The 18,326-nt window shown below is 35.0% G+C and overlaps 1 protein-coding gene across 4 annotated transcripts in view; it reads left to right on the forward strand.

Moving 5' to 3' along the window:
* The window catches only part of EDEM3 (ER degradation enhancing alpha-mannosidase like protein 3), a 63,683-nt gene that overhangs the window by 15,281 nt on the left and 30,076 nt on the right, over window positions 1-18,326 (forward strand). For all 4 annotated transcript variants that reach the window (XM_036342436.1, XM_036342437.1, XM_036342438.1 and 1 more), the window contains exons 3-11: window positions 2,840-2,940; window positions 3,669-3,708; window positions 5,549-5,661; window positions 6,858-7,011; window positions 9,645-9,779; window positions 10,734-10,839; window positions 15,540-15,637; window positions 17,187-17,312; window positions 17,513-17,596. In XM_036342436.1, coding sequence (XP_036198329.1) covers window positions 2,840-2,940; window positions 3,669-3,708; window positions 5,549-5,661; window positions 6,858-7,011; window positions 9,645-9,779; window positions 10,734-10,839; window positions 15,540-15,637; window positions 17,187-17,312; window positions 17,513-17,596 — 957 coding nt within the window. The remainder of the gene's footprint in view (window positions 1-2,839; window positions 2,941-3,668; window positions 3,709-5,548; window positions 5,662-6,857; window positions 7,012-9,644; window positions 9,780-10,733; window positions 10,840-15,539; window positions 15,638-17,186; window positions 17,313-17,512; window positions 17,597-18,326) is intronic.

Below are 18,326 nucleotides of genomic sequence, written 5' to 3' on the forward strand. Positions count from 1 at the left end.
TTATTTTAGGAAGGAATATCTTCCTCAAGGAGGGAGGTTGTTAAGGATCTATAATAAAATATTTAGAAATGAATAAACATTTAAAAATGAACATAATTTTATTGGAAATTATATAGATTGGATATTTTCAGTAACTCACTTTTATAAATAACACTTTTGTTTTATTATTGTTTTTAGTAGAATAAAGTCTCTTTCTTTTGCCTAATTCTTGGGATTGGTTTTATGAAAAGTTAGTTTTTGATGTTGCTTTGACTTGAGTGTTTTCAGACAGAGTTTTATCGCTTCAGAGCTCTAGTAAGTTTAGAATCTAATGTGGAGAGAGCCTAATATGTTTTGTTTTATTTTGTTTTCCCTCTTGTTTTTAGTTAGGCACACGTACTATTTAATTCATACTGAACTGTTTTATCCCCTGAGCTTTGTTTCTCAGTGATCATTATTAAATGTTTGTCATGCTTCTGAGTCCTAGCAATGTGAATTACATATCCTTAGTTCTGGCAATACATTGTGAAGAGAAATTATTACTGTACTGCAAGTAGTCAGGATGTTTGTTTGCCACGTATGCATTATTCTGGATTTATGCAAACCAACTGTAGTTCACTTTGTGGTTAACCTGAAGAAAAGGCTGTGGTTTTGTTTTTATCCTTAATCTTGAAACAGGAAGACATGAAATATTTTTACACCTGGTTCAAAACTCCCTTATTTGATTATTCTGGTTTGCAATTGCTATTAATATTTTTCTTATCTGGCTAAGCTTAGGGTTTGAGTTTCATACTCAATTTCAGACATCAGTGTTTGTGTGTGTGTGTGTGTGTGTGTATGTATGTTACAAAACTCTAAAAATAGCAGTATGAAGCTTACTCTTGATCTTAAAGGAACTTTTAAAAATCAAATTAATATTTGAATGATACCTTTTGAAATACATCAGCAAATTTTAAAAATACTATTTTTTTTTTAGTTCTAAGTGTTTTTATATGTGTTGATATGAAACTGTAAAGCAATAAAAATAGTGTGCCTTCTGGGAAATTACAATTCTATTGGAATTAACACTGAAAAAGTAGTTAGGAACTAGTCATGTAAAAGACACATTACAATAACTAGGAATTTATACTAAAAATTACATATAATATTAAAATTACAAAATATCCAATTCAGAATTTAGTAGCTGCACACGAAGTGTAATTATATCAAAACATTTGTTGCACTTTTTAAAAATATCTAAAGGACTGCAGTCTTCAATGCTTTTTTGTATTCTCTAGCTTGCTTTAATTATTTGGGGCAGGATAGGAGGGTCTTTCCCTTTCTGTTGACCATGTATTTAGTGTTCCTGACCTCTGTTTTATTTTTCTGCTGCTAATGTGCTGTGAGTTTGGAATTACGTAATTGGGTTTAGGATAGAGTTGGACTTGGAATCAGGAATATTGTTGCTGAACTTCAAAAATTAAAAATCATATGGGCATACAAGTATAGGAGGAACAAGAAAGAGTATAAATTGATGTCTTCAGTTTGATAGTAGCTATCAAAAATTAAATATCCATACCTTTGACTCATCGGGTCTACTTCTAGGGATTTAATCCATAGCAATACAAACGTGTACAAAAGATATATGTGTATAGATGTTTATTAAAGCTCTAGAGGCCCAGTGCACGGATACATGCACCGGTGGGGTCCCTTGGCCTGGCCTGCGGGGATCAGGCCGAAACCGGCTCTCCGACATCCCCCGAGGGGTCCTGGATTGTGAGAGGGCACAGGCCAGGCTGAGGGACCCCACTGGTGTATGATCGGGGCTGGGGAGGGACTGAAGGAGGGCTCCAGGCGTGTCTGGCCCGTCTTGCTCAGTCCCAGGCGGGGCTGCCTGATCGGGACTGGCCTGCCAGGGAGGGACCATGGGAGGTTGGCTGGCGGTGGGGGACCGCAGTAGGACTCCAGAATGTGTCCGGCCCATCTCGCCCAGTCCCGATTGACTGGACCCCAGCAGCAAGCTAACCTACCCGTCGAAGCATCTGCCCCCTGGTGGTCAGTGCGCATCATAGCAACTGGTTGAACAAATAGACACTTAGCACATTAGGCTTTTATTATATAGGATTGTTGATGTAGTGAATAATTGAGTTCAACCTATATGTTATTAATAGAGGAATAAGTAAATTTCAACATGTTTGTACTCTGGAATACTGTGAGGAGAGGGTACTATGAAGTGTGGAAGCTCTGGAGTCAAGTTGTCAGGTTTGAATTCTGAATCTGTCATTTGCCAGATGCATGACGTAGGGCCTTAGTTTTCTCATCTATAGAATGGAGGTAATTGAATCTATTTGTGTGACTATTAAACCAAATTGTATAGATCAGTGCTTAAAATATAAGTGCTCCATAACATTAGTCTATGTTAATGTATGACTTTGCAGTTAATAAAATGAATAAAAGACATTTATAAAATTCTAGCATGGAAAATCCCCACCACAATTTAAGTAAACATATTTTAGAGCAATGTGTTCGTATGGCATAAGCACCTATTTGTAAATAAAAAATTTTAATGATGTATGTTCATATATCTTAATATATGTAGATAAATCTGGAAGGATAAACTCCCATCTTAACAGTAGTTACCTCTTTTGAGTGAAGTTGGGTGGAGGGGAAGCAGATTATCATGTTTTTAAAGAAATGTTTTATTTTTTTAAAGCATGTATTACATTTATAACTACATTTTAGAAAAAGATTTGATAGACTCTAAGAATGGTAGCATTTTTTGACTAGTCTGCCTTTTACTTAAAAAACAAAACAAAACTGAAAAGGTTTTGTTCTCTAAATGATGTGCCTCACTAGTGACTCATTCAGATTTTCCTTGTAGGAACATGCTTACCCAGCTGATGAACTCATGCCTTTAACCTGCAGAGGTCGAATTAGAGGCGAGGAGCCAAGTCGGGGTGATGTTGACGATGCCTTGGGAAAGTGAGTATTAATACAGGGATGGCAGGCATCGCAGCGTTCCTAAGTCTGAGACTTCTTGCAGTGGTTCTCAACCTTCCTAATGCTGCGACCCTTTAATACAGTTCCTCATGATGTGGTGACTCCCAACCATAAAATTATTTTCGTTGCTACTTCGTAATTGTAATTTTGCTACTGTTATGAATCGTAATGTAAATATCTGATATGCAGGATGTATTTAGGCGACCCCTTTGAAAGGGTCGTTCGACCCCCAGGTTGAGAACCGCTGTCTTAGAGGCAGTGTATAGTCGTGTTTCTGGGGATCGCTTGAATTTCAGTGACTGCTTTAAGTGTTACATTAAGTTTCTTTCTTCTCTCTGTGTCTTTTGTAAAAAAATTAATTAATTTGCCTCTTAGTTTAGTGAAAAGTTGAGTTGTTTGAGAAGGATCTCACTTTTAACGTATATAAAGTCATTGACATAAGGTGTTGATGCTTTAATATTTTTATTTGCATTAAAAAGAGCTAGTGAATATTTCTATTCATTTTGAAGGATGTGGAGCTGAAAATAAATATAATGTTAAGGCTTTTACAGTTCTCCCAGTGCCTTATAGGTTAAATTGTACTACAGAGGCATGGGGTACTAGTTAATAGAAACTGCCAGTCAGTAGGATATAGATCCATCTGCTTATACATTCATGGCTAAAATAATCAGAATTCTAATGTTTTGTATCTCATTATACTTGTTTCTTAGATTTTCCCTGACACTGATTGATTCTTTGGACACTCTTGTGGTAGGTTTGATTTTTCTTGAATTTACTTATGTTATAAATTTCATAATATGCACACAGTACGTCTGAAATAGAAGCCTTTAAAATTCCATATGTATTGATCTTTGCTTCTAAATAAGTCTTTTACCCTATTGAGTTACTAATGTCACATGAATGTCAGATGAAATTCTGTGAAATCATGGAGATACTCAGATAATTTATAGGTATGTCAGCTTATATGATGACACCTTCCTTAGGAAGGTTGTTGCTGCAGAATTTACATGGATTTTGAGAATGAGAAGGGAAAGCAGTCAATTTAAAATCAGGTTTTATATTATATTTTACTCAGTCCTTACCCTGAATTTTACTTTTACCTGAATTTCAATCAGGTATTCTTATGGAATATTTTATGTCTAAGTTAGAATTTTTAGTGAGAGTATCAAATCAAGTAAAAAAGCATTACAAAATATTATCAGATGAAAAGATTAAACAGTCAAGCAAAGGAAAACTACTTTAAAAATTTTTATGTATTGATTTGAGAGAGAGAGAGAAACATTGATTTGTTGTTCCACTTATTTGTGCACTCACTGGTTGATTCTTGCGTGTGCCCTGACTAAGGATCGAACCTGCAACCTTGGCATATGAGGATGATGTTCTAACCAACTGAGCTACCTAGCCAGGATCAGAAAACTACTTTTATGGATCTAGGACAGGGGTGGGCAAACTTTTTGACTCAATGGCCACAATGGGTTCTTAAACTGGACCGGAGGGCCGGAACAAAAGCATGGATGGAATGTTTGTGTGAACTAATATAAATTCAAAGTAAAAATCATTACATAAAAGGGTACGGTCTTTTTTTTTTTTTAGTTTTATTCATTTCAAACGGGCCGGATCCAGCCCATGGGCCGTAGTTTGCCCACGGCTGATCTAGGATCTAACATCTAATTGTGCCATCTTACTTTAGACTGAAAAATCAGCAACCTGTGTAGTGACAGTGATCCCTTCATGGAGCTCATTGCAAGAATCCATGGAGTTCTTAGCTTAGTCAGGATTCTAGACCTTTGTGGTGGTAGTAATAATAATAATAATAATATTAAGCCCTTAAGTCAGACACTCCACTAGAAGTACTTCACATACATTGCTTCGTTTAAGAAAATAATAATAATAATAATATTAAGCCCTTAAGTCAGACACTCCACTAGAAGTACTTCACATACATTGCTTCGTTTAAGAAAACAATCCTATGAGAGTAGGTATTCCCTCTTTTTGTATATGTAGGAACTAACTCAGAGATGGAAGTTACTGTGATTAGATAGGTAATGAGAAGGAACCAAAATTCAAATCAGAGCTTGCTCTTGACCTCATATTGTAGTGCCTCCTTAGTTCAGGGTTGGGGCATCCATGTGGTGAAGGTGGTAGGTGGTGTATGGCTTAGGGTCAGTGGATCATCCCCTGAAGGACGTGCTTTCTTTCAGGAAGCAACTTTTAAAATGATGTTTAGTGCATAGGATGGTTTTTTTGTTTAGACTTGGAAACCACATCCCTGTGGAGCTCACCTCAGGTAGCTGTAGGTCATGGATTATATATATTAAGAAACCAGTTAACAGTTCTGATGATGATTGATTAAAGTCCTAATAATATTTCAGTGTCTTAAAAAGAAGTTTATAAAGAGGCCTTATAATATAGTTAAGCACTTGTTTGTTTGTTTTCATTTTAGATACCACATTTTTATTCTATGTTTAAGGGAAATATTTTGTATGTGTTGCTTTTCAGAGTCATAAGATGTTAACTTGCTTTTAGTACCTCAGTCTGAGGATATTTTTCTTTGACTTTGTAGTAAATAACGCTTTTTATATTTTTCTAGGTATTAAATAAAACTAAAGAATTTGAAGATGCAGTGAAAAAAGTTTTAAGAGATGTTAATTTAGATAATGATGTAGTTGTATCAGTCTTTGAAACAAACATCAGAGTTCTTGGGTAAGTATGTAAGACACTAAAGCTATAATTTTAATAACAGAAAAGCTTAAGGTATACTATTTATTTCTTAATGGTAGTAAAGCAAGACATTTCTTATGCCTAAAAGATAAAAGTTGGGGTATTATGAAACAGGATGTGAGAGGACTGTGAATTGAATCAGGCTCAGATAGCAGCAGGTTTTGGAAATAGTTGTAGACTCAGTATATGTCCCTGTATAGTGTTTAAAAGACTCGGTTGAATGTTTGCCTGTTAGCTACATCACAGGTTTTTCACTAGCAATATAGTTTGCTAACCTTTGCCAGCATTTCTTCAAGCCAAATGAAACTAAATTTATAGGATTACCTTTCAACTACACAATTTGAAATACTCTTGGAACATTTAAAAATATGAATTACAATATTAATTCAGATTTCAACACTATTAATTTCTATATTTAATGGTTACTTTTGTGTTGAACTCATTTTCTTTTATCAAAGTAAGTCTGTTCAATTAAATTTAAGAACATTTTAAAAGTTAAAAAAACAAGTTAAATAGTTATGTAGCTTTTCTGACTTTATTAATCTATTACATTTAATACAGAGTGGGGAGTTGTTTTTAATTTTTTAATGTTATACTTAAGAGAGGTAAAGATTTCATAATGATATAATTAAATTAGTTAAATTAAAATTTTGTTAAATTTGTCAAGCTTGTTAAAATAAGTGACTTCTTGATGTTCTTTAAGAAAACTTTAGACTTTTAAGAATGCCAAACACTTTACAACAGGTAGAATATTTGAATTTTTTTAATACTGGCTTCATAATTATAAAGGTTTGCCATAAATGAGTAGCTAGAGTTAGGTAAGAAATTAAGTTCTTCTGTGGTCTTTCCTTATGCGTGCAAAATTGTTGATAACAAGAAACCCACATCTTTTTTTTTTTTTTAATATTTTTATTGATTTCAGAGAGGAAGGGAGAGAGAAACATCAGTGGTGAGAGAGAGAATGATTGATTGGCTGCCTCCTGCACGCTCCCTACTGGGGATTGAACCTGCAACCCAGGCACGTGCCCTTGCCCGAAATGAAACTCTGAACCCTTCAGTCCACAGGCCAACTCTCTATGCACTGAGCCAAACTGGCGAGGGCAACACCTACATCTTTGTGGGTGTTGACGTTCACGTACCTGTAAGATGTGGATTATGTTTCACCTTTGTGATTGCAGGGGTCTTTTGGGTGGACACTCATTGGCAATCATGCTGAAAGAAAAGGGCGAGTACATGCAGTGGTACAATGATGAACTTCTGCAAATGGCAAAGCAATTGGGTTACAAGCTTTTACCAGCTTTCAATACTACCAGTGGCCTTCCTTATCCAAGAGTAAGTAATTCTGAAAAACATATACTTTATATTTTTTTATATATAAAGTCTTTATATACTGCCTTGGCTATTTAAAACAACAACAGTGAATTTTTGTGGTTGGAGCCATTGTTCCTCTCCTGCTTGAGACTGGACACAAGTGCTTTATAGCTAAATAAATTTATATTGACATTTCAGTTGATTTGGATTTGAGTGGTGTGAGAATTTAGATGATTTTAAACCTTTTATGTGTCACTGCATAACAGTTTAGATTATGCTGCAGAGGGAAAAAACAGATGCCAGACTCAAATTTGGGCACAGAATGGGTGGTGCAGAAGATGCAGTCGAAGCAGTGAGAGTAGGTGTTAACTGTCCAGAGGAGAGGTTAGAGAGAGAAGCAAGTGGGAGCGGTGAGGAGGGGAGTATGCAGGGACGGAGGGAGGAGAAGTACAAAGTAGTGTATGGCATCAGAAAATCTTAAGTAGAAAGCTCCAAAAGGAGATATTCTAGAAAACATTAGAACTATGTGCAAAGAGAGCCTTGAAGATGTAACGTGGTAGAATAAAGGGGAAAGAAGGGTTTAGTCGACGAAAGTATAGAACCATTCATTTTGAGATTTCTTCTCTGTTGGTTGGAGTCATTTGGTGGCAGAGTCATTTGAAGGCCCCCTCCCCAACCCCACCCCCCGCCAAGCAAAAAGGCTATATTTAAAGCAAAGGGTTAGAAGCCTTCAAAGTTAGAAAAAAACTCTCTCTTCTGATTTATTTCCTTCTTTATTAACACCATTACTCTCTCCCTTTATCCAAATCAGACACCTCAGCCATTACCAAGCTCTGTTCAGTTTTTTCTTATTGCTGCTACTCTAGTTGAAACCAATATCATCTTATTGTGAAGCTATTGTAAATGCCTGTCTTACTATTTTCTCTCTGGTTTATGCTTTAGAGACTTAAAAAATTAATCTTACTAAAACATTTTTATTAAATTACCCTCAGAAGTTTTATTGATTCGCTCTGTTGTACTAAATGTCTTAACTTTCAGAATTCCTTATGGTGTGGCAATAAACTTCCTTTCTGATGTTCTCTCATACCCTGAATCTCAGCGAAATGAGTATTTCATTTCAAAACAGTCTATTGGTGTCCCCCAAACCACCTGGGGTTTTACTTATTATTTTTTTCATTGCTATGCTGTTAAGCCTGCATCTCTATAATCTGGAATAACCCCTTTACCAATATAAATCAAATAAGACTCATTTCCTCCATCAAGAAGTCTCTGATTAGAGATACAGCATGATATAGGGCAGTGCTTCTCAAATTAGAGATCACAGCCCATTGATTTTACCCACCCATACAGTGGATTGTAACCAACACTTTTTTCCCCCTTGAAACAAACTAACATTAAATCTCTTATTTAAATTTCTAGTTTTTGATATTTTAAATAGCTCTTCTTTATACATGTCTTTATACTTATTTCTTCCTTAGGATAAATTACTAGAATAGGAAATAATAAGCACAGAAATAGAGAATGCTCTTTAAGATTTTGGGAACTTATTATCAATTGTTCTTCAGAAAGTTTCCACTTTTATAGTTCCTCAGTGTTGTATAAAAGTATATGTGTTACTGTACTGTTGTCCTTAGTGTATATTATCATTCTTTTGTCAATCTAATGAGAAAGAATTGGAATCATCATTTTTTGCAGTACTGAAGCCAACATAGCGACCCACTCCCCGTGTCTCACCTACATTTCACTTTTGTTGTCTTTGTTGATGTTGCCTGTCTCCTTGCTCAGATAGTCCTAGAGTCTTTTGATTGGCATTAAGGTAATAGGCATCCCCACTGATTGGTTTCTGCAGTTAAGTAGAAATATACATTTATTTGAGTTTCTCTTTATAAGAGGCTGAAAAATAACTGATTTGGGAACATACTCATGATTTTTTATATTTGATTTTTTGTTTTTATGCTAAATCGTTGGCATTTACTTTCTTTTTGGTTATTTATTTGGACTACAGTAAAACATTCTATTTTTAATCAATTTCTGGTCAGTTTAGTTCTGGTTAATCCAGGTTTACACTGTAGTATCATAGAAAGACAGTATGGCTGTTTTTGAATTATAAAAAAGTACTCCTTCGAGAAAAAAGTTTTGTACTATTTGTTAGTCTATTAGCAAAGCTGTACTCAATATTTCAAAACTTTTAAAACCTGAAAACAAAATTTTAATTTCCTTTTAAATATGTACCATGATTTAATCTGTGTTTTCTTTATGAAGAACTATTTAATATGGTACTGGTTTTTCACAAATTCTCAAGTAAACCTAATTTCTAGGGTTGGTCTAGTTCCCTATTCTTTAATATTAATTAGTTAAAATGTCCTGAAAACAAAATTGTTACAGAAGTTATTTTCTCTGTGTAATTCTTATAATGATATTGAGTTTCAATATCGTTGAGGAAGGAACTAAATGAAAACTTATTAACTCCATGAATATACTTCCCTAGAAGTTAATTGGAAAGTCACAAAGATCAACAGATGGAATTTCAATGTTTAGTTGTTTTGTGAATTATTTTCATATTTTGATAAGAAGTCTTGATTGAAAAATTTTGTCTTATCTAGGAATCATTATCTTTTGATAATGGCTAATAATCACGTTCTGACTTTATTTAGATTAATTTAAAGTTTGGTATCAGAAAACCAGAAGCTCGGACAGGAACTGAGACCGATACCTGTACAGCATGTGCAGGTACCTTGATCCTTGAGTTTGCTGCTTTAAGTCGATTCACAGGAGCAACAATATTTGAGGTTTGCTTTTCATAATCTTTGATCTCCTGGGTATTGGGCATAACTAATTTTATATCTTTTTTTCATTGGTCAACTATTAGGATTATCAATCAAAAGATTACTGTTATTTTAGTGTACTTTTGTCTAAATTTTATCACAGTCTTTGTCAGAAAACATAGAAGTCATTGTGAGGTAAATGTGTTAAATACAATTTTTCAAATAAACACTAGTTGATTTATTGACTCTTCTCTCACAAAGTTACATGCTATTTAAAAAGTGGATCTGAAATGCTTGTTTGTTTCAAAGATGGTGTACAAACTTGTCTCCTCCAATTTTCTAAATAAGAGTCTAAGGCAGGGGTGGGCAAACTTTTTGACTCAAGGGCCACAGTGGGTTCTTAAACTGGACCGGAGGGCTGGAACAAAAGCGTGGATGGAGTGTTTGTGTGAACTAATATAAATTCAAAGTAAACATCATTACATAAAAGGGTACGGTCTTTGGTCTTTTTTTTTTTTTTTTTTTTTTTTAGTTTTATTCATTTCAAACGGGCCGGATCCGGCCCGCGGGCCGTAGTTTGCCCACGGCTGGTCTAAGGAGATTTTCACTTTGAATTTAAATGACAGAAATTATTTTATCAAATGCATTTAATTATGCCAGAAATTAGTACACTTTAATAATACATGTGTATGAATGTGAACTTGTACTGCAAGTGTAAATGAACTTGGATGGTTTCAAAGCGAGATCACTGCCACTAAATAGCATTTTTAGAGCCATTCTTTTTAACTAGATTTGATTGGCTGAAAAAAAGCCAAAATTTGGCTTGTAAGGAAATTTAACATATATTATTAATTGTTATCTTGTGAATTTTAGTTAATCCTTAAAGTATGCTATGAGTCTTTGATTTTTGTTTCTTTGTTTCCTGTTTTCCAGAGACATGAAGTTATTCAAGTATGCTTTTCCTCTTTTTAATTACAGGAATATGCAAGAAAAGCTCTTGATTTTCTCTGGGAAAAAAGACAGCGAAGTAGTAATTTAGTAGGTGTGACCATAAATATCCATACAGGAGATTGGGTGCGAAAAGGTATGTAAGTTGGCTTTTTCAAATCAAGCTTCTACATCAGTGTTTCCCAACGTGGGGCACAACCCCACAGGGGAGCAATTTGATTTTTAAGGGGGGAAATTTGAGAATGAGTTATTAACAGTGAAGTTTTTGCATTTCTTATGGTTCTAGGGGCCTCATACTAGTATACAGTATATAAATATATATTGTGACATATTTATGCATTTCAGTTCTCTATTATGTTTTGAAATTTGATTTGCTATTTTTTCATCTCACTTTATATTATTACTAGTAGCCCTGTGCACAAATCTGTGTGCCAGTAGCTCGCTGCCACCCTCCAGTAGCTCTCCGCCCGCTGTCCCATCCTCCTGTAGCTTCCCCCCCCTCCCTTCTCCCCCATCGCCCCCCTCATAGCTTGCTGCCCTGCCCCCTCCTGTAGCTCTCCGCCGCCCACTTGTAGCTCGCTGCCCCACCTTCCTGCTGATCTGTGATCTGGTCGTTATGTGGTCGGTCATTATGCTTCACGGCGTAATGACCATTTGCGTGTTATATCTTTATTAGGATCTTTTTAACAATTTCTTAGTTATTTCTTCCTCAGTACTTCAACTGTCCTTTCATTCTTTTCTTTTTCTCCGTCATGGATGCTGTGTTCTTTAGAAGCTTGTTTAGACCAAATTAATGGCCTTTTAGGCTTCCTCCATGTGAATAGGAGTTCACTTTTTGAATAATAAGAATTATATGTCACAGACGAGGCATCAGGATTTTAGAGATGCTTAGGTGGGGTATGGCCAAAAAAAGGTTGGGAACCCAATGCTCAACATCCTTAGAATGGTTGGGAAATAAAGGATTTTCATTTGTTAAAATAATTTTTGGGACAGTATAAAGCAGTGTTTCTCACAAGAATCCTGGAATTATCACTAATTAGCCTGATTTTTTTCTTTGGTGTGCCAAATAATAGCACACTTTTTCTAGGTGATTTAGTGTTCTATTTCATACCTTAATGGATTTAGCATTAAAGATAGAGGGTATAGTTGAAACAGTAGAACTAATTTGAGAACCTCAGCCATCAGAACACCTTAGCCAGCTCACATGAAGGTATAGTTAAAGTGGAAATCTGTATTTAACAATGTTCTTAATAATTCTTATTAAAATTATTTTGAATTATGAGACAGCATATAACAATGTTATATGAGCGAATAGGATATAGGATTGTATAAAGAATATGATTTTATCTTGATAAAATAAGCATAGATGAATGGAAATATATTAGAATACTAGTGACCCGACCTAGGACCCCGCCTGCACCGCAAGACTGCCCCGAGTCCCAGAGTCCTGCTGGCCGCTCCCCCCACTGCACCTCCTGGTCAAGTCCCTGCCCACCCGCATGCGCCTCACCGCTCACCCAGCCCCGCCCATGCTGCGCATGCAGCCTCCTGCTGATGGGGCGTGAGGGTGTCACAACCATTTGCATATTAGCCTTTTATTATATAGGAGTCCTAATGAGGTTATCTTTTTACGTATTTTTCTATTTCCCAAAAGGCTTATGTTGTTACATCTAAAATAAAAAATAACTGCCTGTAATTAAATAAATTAAAAATAGAATTACTAATTTGAATGTATTAAAATTTTGACTCTATTTAGTATTGTATATAATTTTTCTAAGTTTTATCTAAATAGTTTCTGAAACTAATCTAAATCCTGGCTTTAGAATTCTGCAATTTCTTTTTATTCTTTTACTTGCGTTGGAACTCAGGTGCAAATTAATTAATCATTAATTAATTTTAAATTAGTTTTAATTGTTGGCTTATCACACTCTCATCATTGGTCCATGCATGACCTATTTTATTTAGTCATTTTTAATATGTAACAAGCACCCACAAATGGATCATACATTACAAAAGCAACTTACTTCACAACCTGTTATTTCTGCAAATGATCCTTGACTCTGCCTACCTCTGTAATATATTTGGACTTATTTATATCATCCTTATTATTTCAGTGTGTCCCACCTTTTCTGTTTCTCTTTAATTCTTTTTTGTTAATTGAACCCTATAATTGCCTCCTAGTAAGACGTGAACTTTAGTATGCTCTCCTATCCCTTTGTCTCCCCACAACTCCACTTCGTAATCCCTCTTTATGTCGATATCATATAGATAATGCATTCTTATTATGAATACCTTTTCTCTTTTTTTCTTTGGTCTTAACTCCCTCTTTTTTTAACGATAAACTTTATTAAGATATTCGGTCACTTATACTTTGGTCTTTTTTTTTTTTAATCCTCACCCAAGGATATTTTTTCCATTGACTTTTAGGGAGAGTGGAAGAGAGAGGGAAAGACAGAGAGAAATATCTATGTGAGAGAAACACATCGATTGGTTGCCTCCTGCACGAACCTCAACCAGGCCCCAGGCTGAGGAGGAGCCTGCAACCAAGGTACATGCTCTTGACTGGAATTAAACCCTGGTCCCTTTGGTCCACAGGCCTATGCTCTATCCACTGAGCCAAACTGGCTGGGGCTTGTCACTTGTACTTTGTATATCACTTGCAATATCTCTTAGATTTGTCTCTATTTTTTTTTCTGGTATTTATCCCAAACTGTTTTTAGTAGCTTTAAATAACTTCTGAGGCCTTCTATGCCTAACAGTAATTTTATTATGCTTTCACATTTGAGTGACAGTTGAGCTGGATATAATTTTCTGTTTAAGTTCTTTCCTTTCAAAGAAGTCTTTGAAAATACAACTCTATTGTCTTCTTATATCCTGTTAACAATCTGATATTATTCTGATTTTTATGCCCTTGTATATGATCTATTCCTTCTCTCTGAAAGAGGAAGAGTATCAAAGCCAAAGAGAAATTTCTAAAAATGTTGTTAGAATTTTAGATATAAAATTTTCTCACTTTGGTATTCTGTGGACCCTTTCTATTTAAAAATCTTTGTTTTTAATTTATGAAAAATTGATGCTTATTTTTTAGATACTTTATCCTTTTCATTTTTACTTATCTCTTTTTGTAGTTCCTATTATCAAAATCACTGCTATTTGTATCCTCCACATATCTTAGCATATGTGTATATGTATATGTATTTTTTTGTTTTTGTTTTTTGTTTTTTTGGTGCCCTTGACCGGAATCGAACCTGGGACCCTTCAGTCCACAGGCTGATGCTCTATCCACTGAGCCAATCCATTCAGGGCTATATGTATATTTTTTATGTTTCTCAGTTTTATGTCCCATCTATTATTTTAACTGTTATATATGTATTTTAAAGTGTCTCTTTAAAAATTTTTTTTATTGATTTCAGAGAGGAAGGGAGAGGGAGATAGAGATAGAAACATTCATGATGAGAGAGAGTCATTGATTGGCTGCCTGCTTAATGCCCCCTACTGGGGATTGAGCCTGCAACCCGGGCATGTGAACTCACCGGGAATTAAACCATGACCTCCTGGTTCATAGGTCAATACTCAACCACTGAGCAACACCAACCAGGCAACTGTTACATATTTTATTTCATGTGTTTCTGCTCAATTAAAATTTTTTTCTTATTTTGTATTGTTAATATCTTCCCTATCACTTTTAGATGTTTATTGGGCTAATTTAAATTTTTTGGTTTGCTATTCTATTAATTATTTTTCTGACATACTCTTATTCCAGTATTCTCTTGTTCTTTTTAAAGTCATGCTTCTTAAATGTTTTGGACCTATAAGTTCATATTTCCTTGTCACCTACTTTGAGGCAAGATCTAATCCCAATTTCTATCTAGCTCAGTGGTTTTAGGCTTGAATTCTAAGAAGTTTTTAGAAATACCGATACCTGGAACCCTAGAGATTCCAATTCAATTGCCCTGGAGTGTGCCCTGGGTATAGGAATTTCTATAAGTTATAATTTATAGAATTATAATTTAGATTATAATTTACTCGCCTTAGGAGTTTGGAGGGGAAAGGTGGGGAAGAGAATGTCTAAAGTTATTTTCTGCCTCATTTGTTCAGCTCCTTCTGCAGGGCTTCTGTGCTGCCCTGGTTTTACCTCTGAGGATACCTGGAGCATAGATCTGATTCGCAGCAGGTGTGGGAGGAGACATGGTGTCTTAAGGCCATGGTAGGAGAGAAGCAAGAGCAAAGTTCCAACAGTATCCCTCCTCTTTGATCCTTCTGTAGCATGCCTGGCTGCCTCCACTTCAAGCCAAAGCCATCCCCACCCCTCTGCCCCATCCCCACCCTCTGCCACCAGGTTTCATACTTTTCTTGTTACTTTCTCTTTTTGAATCTCCATGAAATTCTTGGAGGAAGAAGCCAACAATCAGTACTAATTTTAGCAATTAGAATGGATACATCCAAACAGTAGCCTTGTTTACATACCTATTGTAAATTTAAACATTGGCTTTCCTGATTAAGGGTCTGATAAAAAAATACATAATTAGTGATTCCTCTTTGGAGTTCCTCAATGAGAAAATGAGCTTAAAACATTCTTAAAACTAGTATTTCCTGCTTTTCAGTAAGACTTTTGTAAACCATTTTGCAAAGTAGCATTTTTTACCATATAAACTATGAACAAAAGAACAATTATTCATATAATAGGGTTAATATTTCTGTAAATGTGTAATTTTTACTTCAAACAGTTTCATGTTTAGACTGATTTTTCATTCTGAGTGTACTAGTACCCTCAGTTGTAGTATACAAATAATTTTTTACTAGTTTAATAAAGAATTATGTATGTGTTTTCCATAGATAGTGGAGTTGGAGCTGGCATTGATTCCTATTATGAATATCTGTTGAAAGCCTATGTCTTGCTTGGAGATGACAGTTTTCTGGAAAGATTTAATACAGTAAGTTGATCCAATTTTATATTCATTTTAGAGCCAAGTTAATTTGAGTGCCAGATTTTGATAGAAACTCAATTATTTGAGTTATATTCTGAAAAATAATTATTTCTAAATGTGTTGTAGTAGGTTTTTTGTCAGTATTCCCTGATGATATTGGACAGGGAACAGGGTAAAAGCAATACATTCAAAAATTAGTTTACAAAGTAGTTTTATTTTCATCTCTTATCAGAAGATTTCAAGATCTGCCAGTAAAATCTAATATTTTATGCAAGAAAGAGAATTTATTGGAATAAATTACTCGTTAGCTTTTTCCTTTGGATTCCCCCCCACCCCCATTTTTTTTTTTTTTTTAAATCTTGGAAGTTTGACATAGTCCTTGATCACACCAAGCATACAGGTTTTTGGAAACGTAGAGAAACTAGTAAGTATTCATTTCAAAAGCAGGTAAATAAGTCTCAAGTCTAGATCAGAGCCACAGGCATATTTTTAGGGGAGAAGGAGAGTATTATTGAACCTGATTGGATCACCTTTGTCTGTAATTGAAGGAAACTGAAATTAGTACAGCAAACTCATCAGTTGCATCACTACATTCTTTTTGAAATAATTTACCAGTTCTTTGCCCACCCATCAGTTTCTCCACATTATTGTGAGACAGTATGATATAGTAGTTAAAAGTATGGCAGTTTTCGTACCTGGGTTTAAATCCTGGTTGTACAACTGGTTTTGTGACTTTGGGAAAATAATTTTACATGCTTTGTCTCTGTTCCTCATCCACAAAATGTGAGTACTATTACTATTTATAGAGTTTTGGGTAGGATTAAATGAGTTGATGCATATGGAGTGATTAAATAAATAGTAGATGAGTTAGGAAAAAAACCACTGGTAAGTGTCCCAAGTAAGTCCTCATTTGGATTATAACAACATTCTCTTGTAAATGAGGACAGATAATTTTTTTTGGCTCATTATCATTCATTGACTCTAACAGCTCAAATTGTTGTTACAGCTGAGAAATGACTAGCAGAAGATAGAAGAAGCCAAAGAGTTTTTAAGAGCCTAAGAGACATAGTAGACCAAAAGAGCAGCAACGGTGATTAATTAGATGCATTAATTTGGGTAGTGGTGGGCACTAGAATATTATTTTAGCTGGGAAGGGCCCAAACTTCCTAGACACAGGAGAAAACAAAACTTTCTCTATTAATCTAGAAGCTTGTAACTATATTTCAAGAGGATGTAAGAGCACCTATGGGCCACAAGAGTACTAACCATGGGCTAATCCCTCAGGATAGCCATGTTCAGATCTACTTCCCTAGAAGTTCCCATATTGACTATAGTCTTTAATGTTGTGCATCAGAGTTAAAGAACGCAGGGGAGTATATACAATATATTTTAGAAAGAATCCCATTTAAAATAATTTAAATATTTACATAATGATGTCATACGTTTATTTATGAATCCAGGTTTAATTCCGTTACAGTGCTATTTAATGAAATGCTGTGTTTAGAACAGCTCATCTTTTTTCATCTCCTTTCCTGAACACATTGTGATCTTTCAGCACTACGATGCCATAATGCGGTACATCAGCCAGCCCCCTCTGCTACTCGATGTGCATATCCATAAGCCAATGCTGAATGCTCGGACTTGGATGGATGCTTTGCTTGCCTTTTTTCCAGGTCTGCAGGTAAAAAAACCCCAGTAACTCTGTTTCCCTAATACAAAATTAAAATGATTATAACTAAGTGCATTTTTGATCTCTAAATTTGAATTACCAAACTCACATTTCAGAATTGTATAATCTACATTTTTTCTGTTTATAAAATGATTATAGATTAAAAAATCAACTCATGTTTTATTAGGTAATTTTGTTATGTTTATTTCTAGGTCTTAAAAGGAGATATTAGACCTGCTATTGAAACTCATGAAATGTTATATCAAGTGATTAAAAAACACAATTTTCTACCAGAGGTAAGCAAATAATCTTTGGAATTCTAATTTATGTATACTATAAATTGCTAATTTAAAGGTAGAAAATGTCATCTTCAAAGTTGGCTATTCTTTCCTATTATTTTTTCCTGGTTAAGTAGTTTATTTAATTTCTTTTTAGTTTACACAATATTTTATATGTTTATGCTTCATGTATTCAGAGAAGTCTAGTTTATGGTAATTCTGACTTTTATTAATTTTTGTTAAAAAAAATACTCCAAATAAGTAGTTCTCAACCTTTGCTAATCCACGACATTTCGTATTATTACGTTCTAACTTTTACACATACCCCCCAGGGAGACCTTTTTACTTTTTTTTTCTTCTTTTTTTTTATTGATTTTTTTACAGAGAGGAAGGGAGAGGGATAGAGAGTTAGAAACATCGATGAGAGAGAAACATCGATCAGCTGCCTCCTACACACCCCCTAACTGGGGATGTGCCCGCAACCAAGGCACATGCCCTTGACCGGAATCGAACCTGGGACCCTTGAGTCTGCAGGCCGATGCTCTATCCACTGAGCCAAACCGGTTAGGGCTTACTTTTTATTTTCTAAAGCTTATATTATAAAAATGATACACATTGAATATACTCTAGCTGATCACACATGCTCCCTGGCAATATGGGGAATCCTAGTTCTTCCTCATGCTGATTGACAGTTATTCTGCATGGCTTTTATACATTGTATCAATAATATTCTTGCTAGCTTCTTGTG

The sequence above is a fragment of the Myotis myotis genome, unplaced genomic scaffold (assembly GCF_014108235.1).
Source record: "Myotis myotis isolate mMyoMyo1 unplaced genomic scaffold, mMyoMyo1.p scaffold_m19_p_18, whole genome shotgun sequence".
Taxonomy (NCBI): domain Eukaryota; kingdom Metazoa; phylum Chordata; class Mammalia; order Chiroptera; family Vespertilionidae; genus Myotis; species Myotis myotis.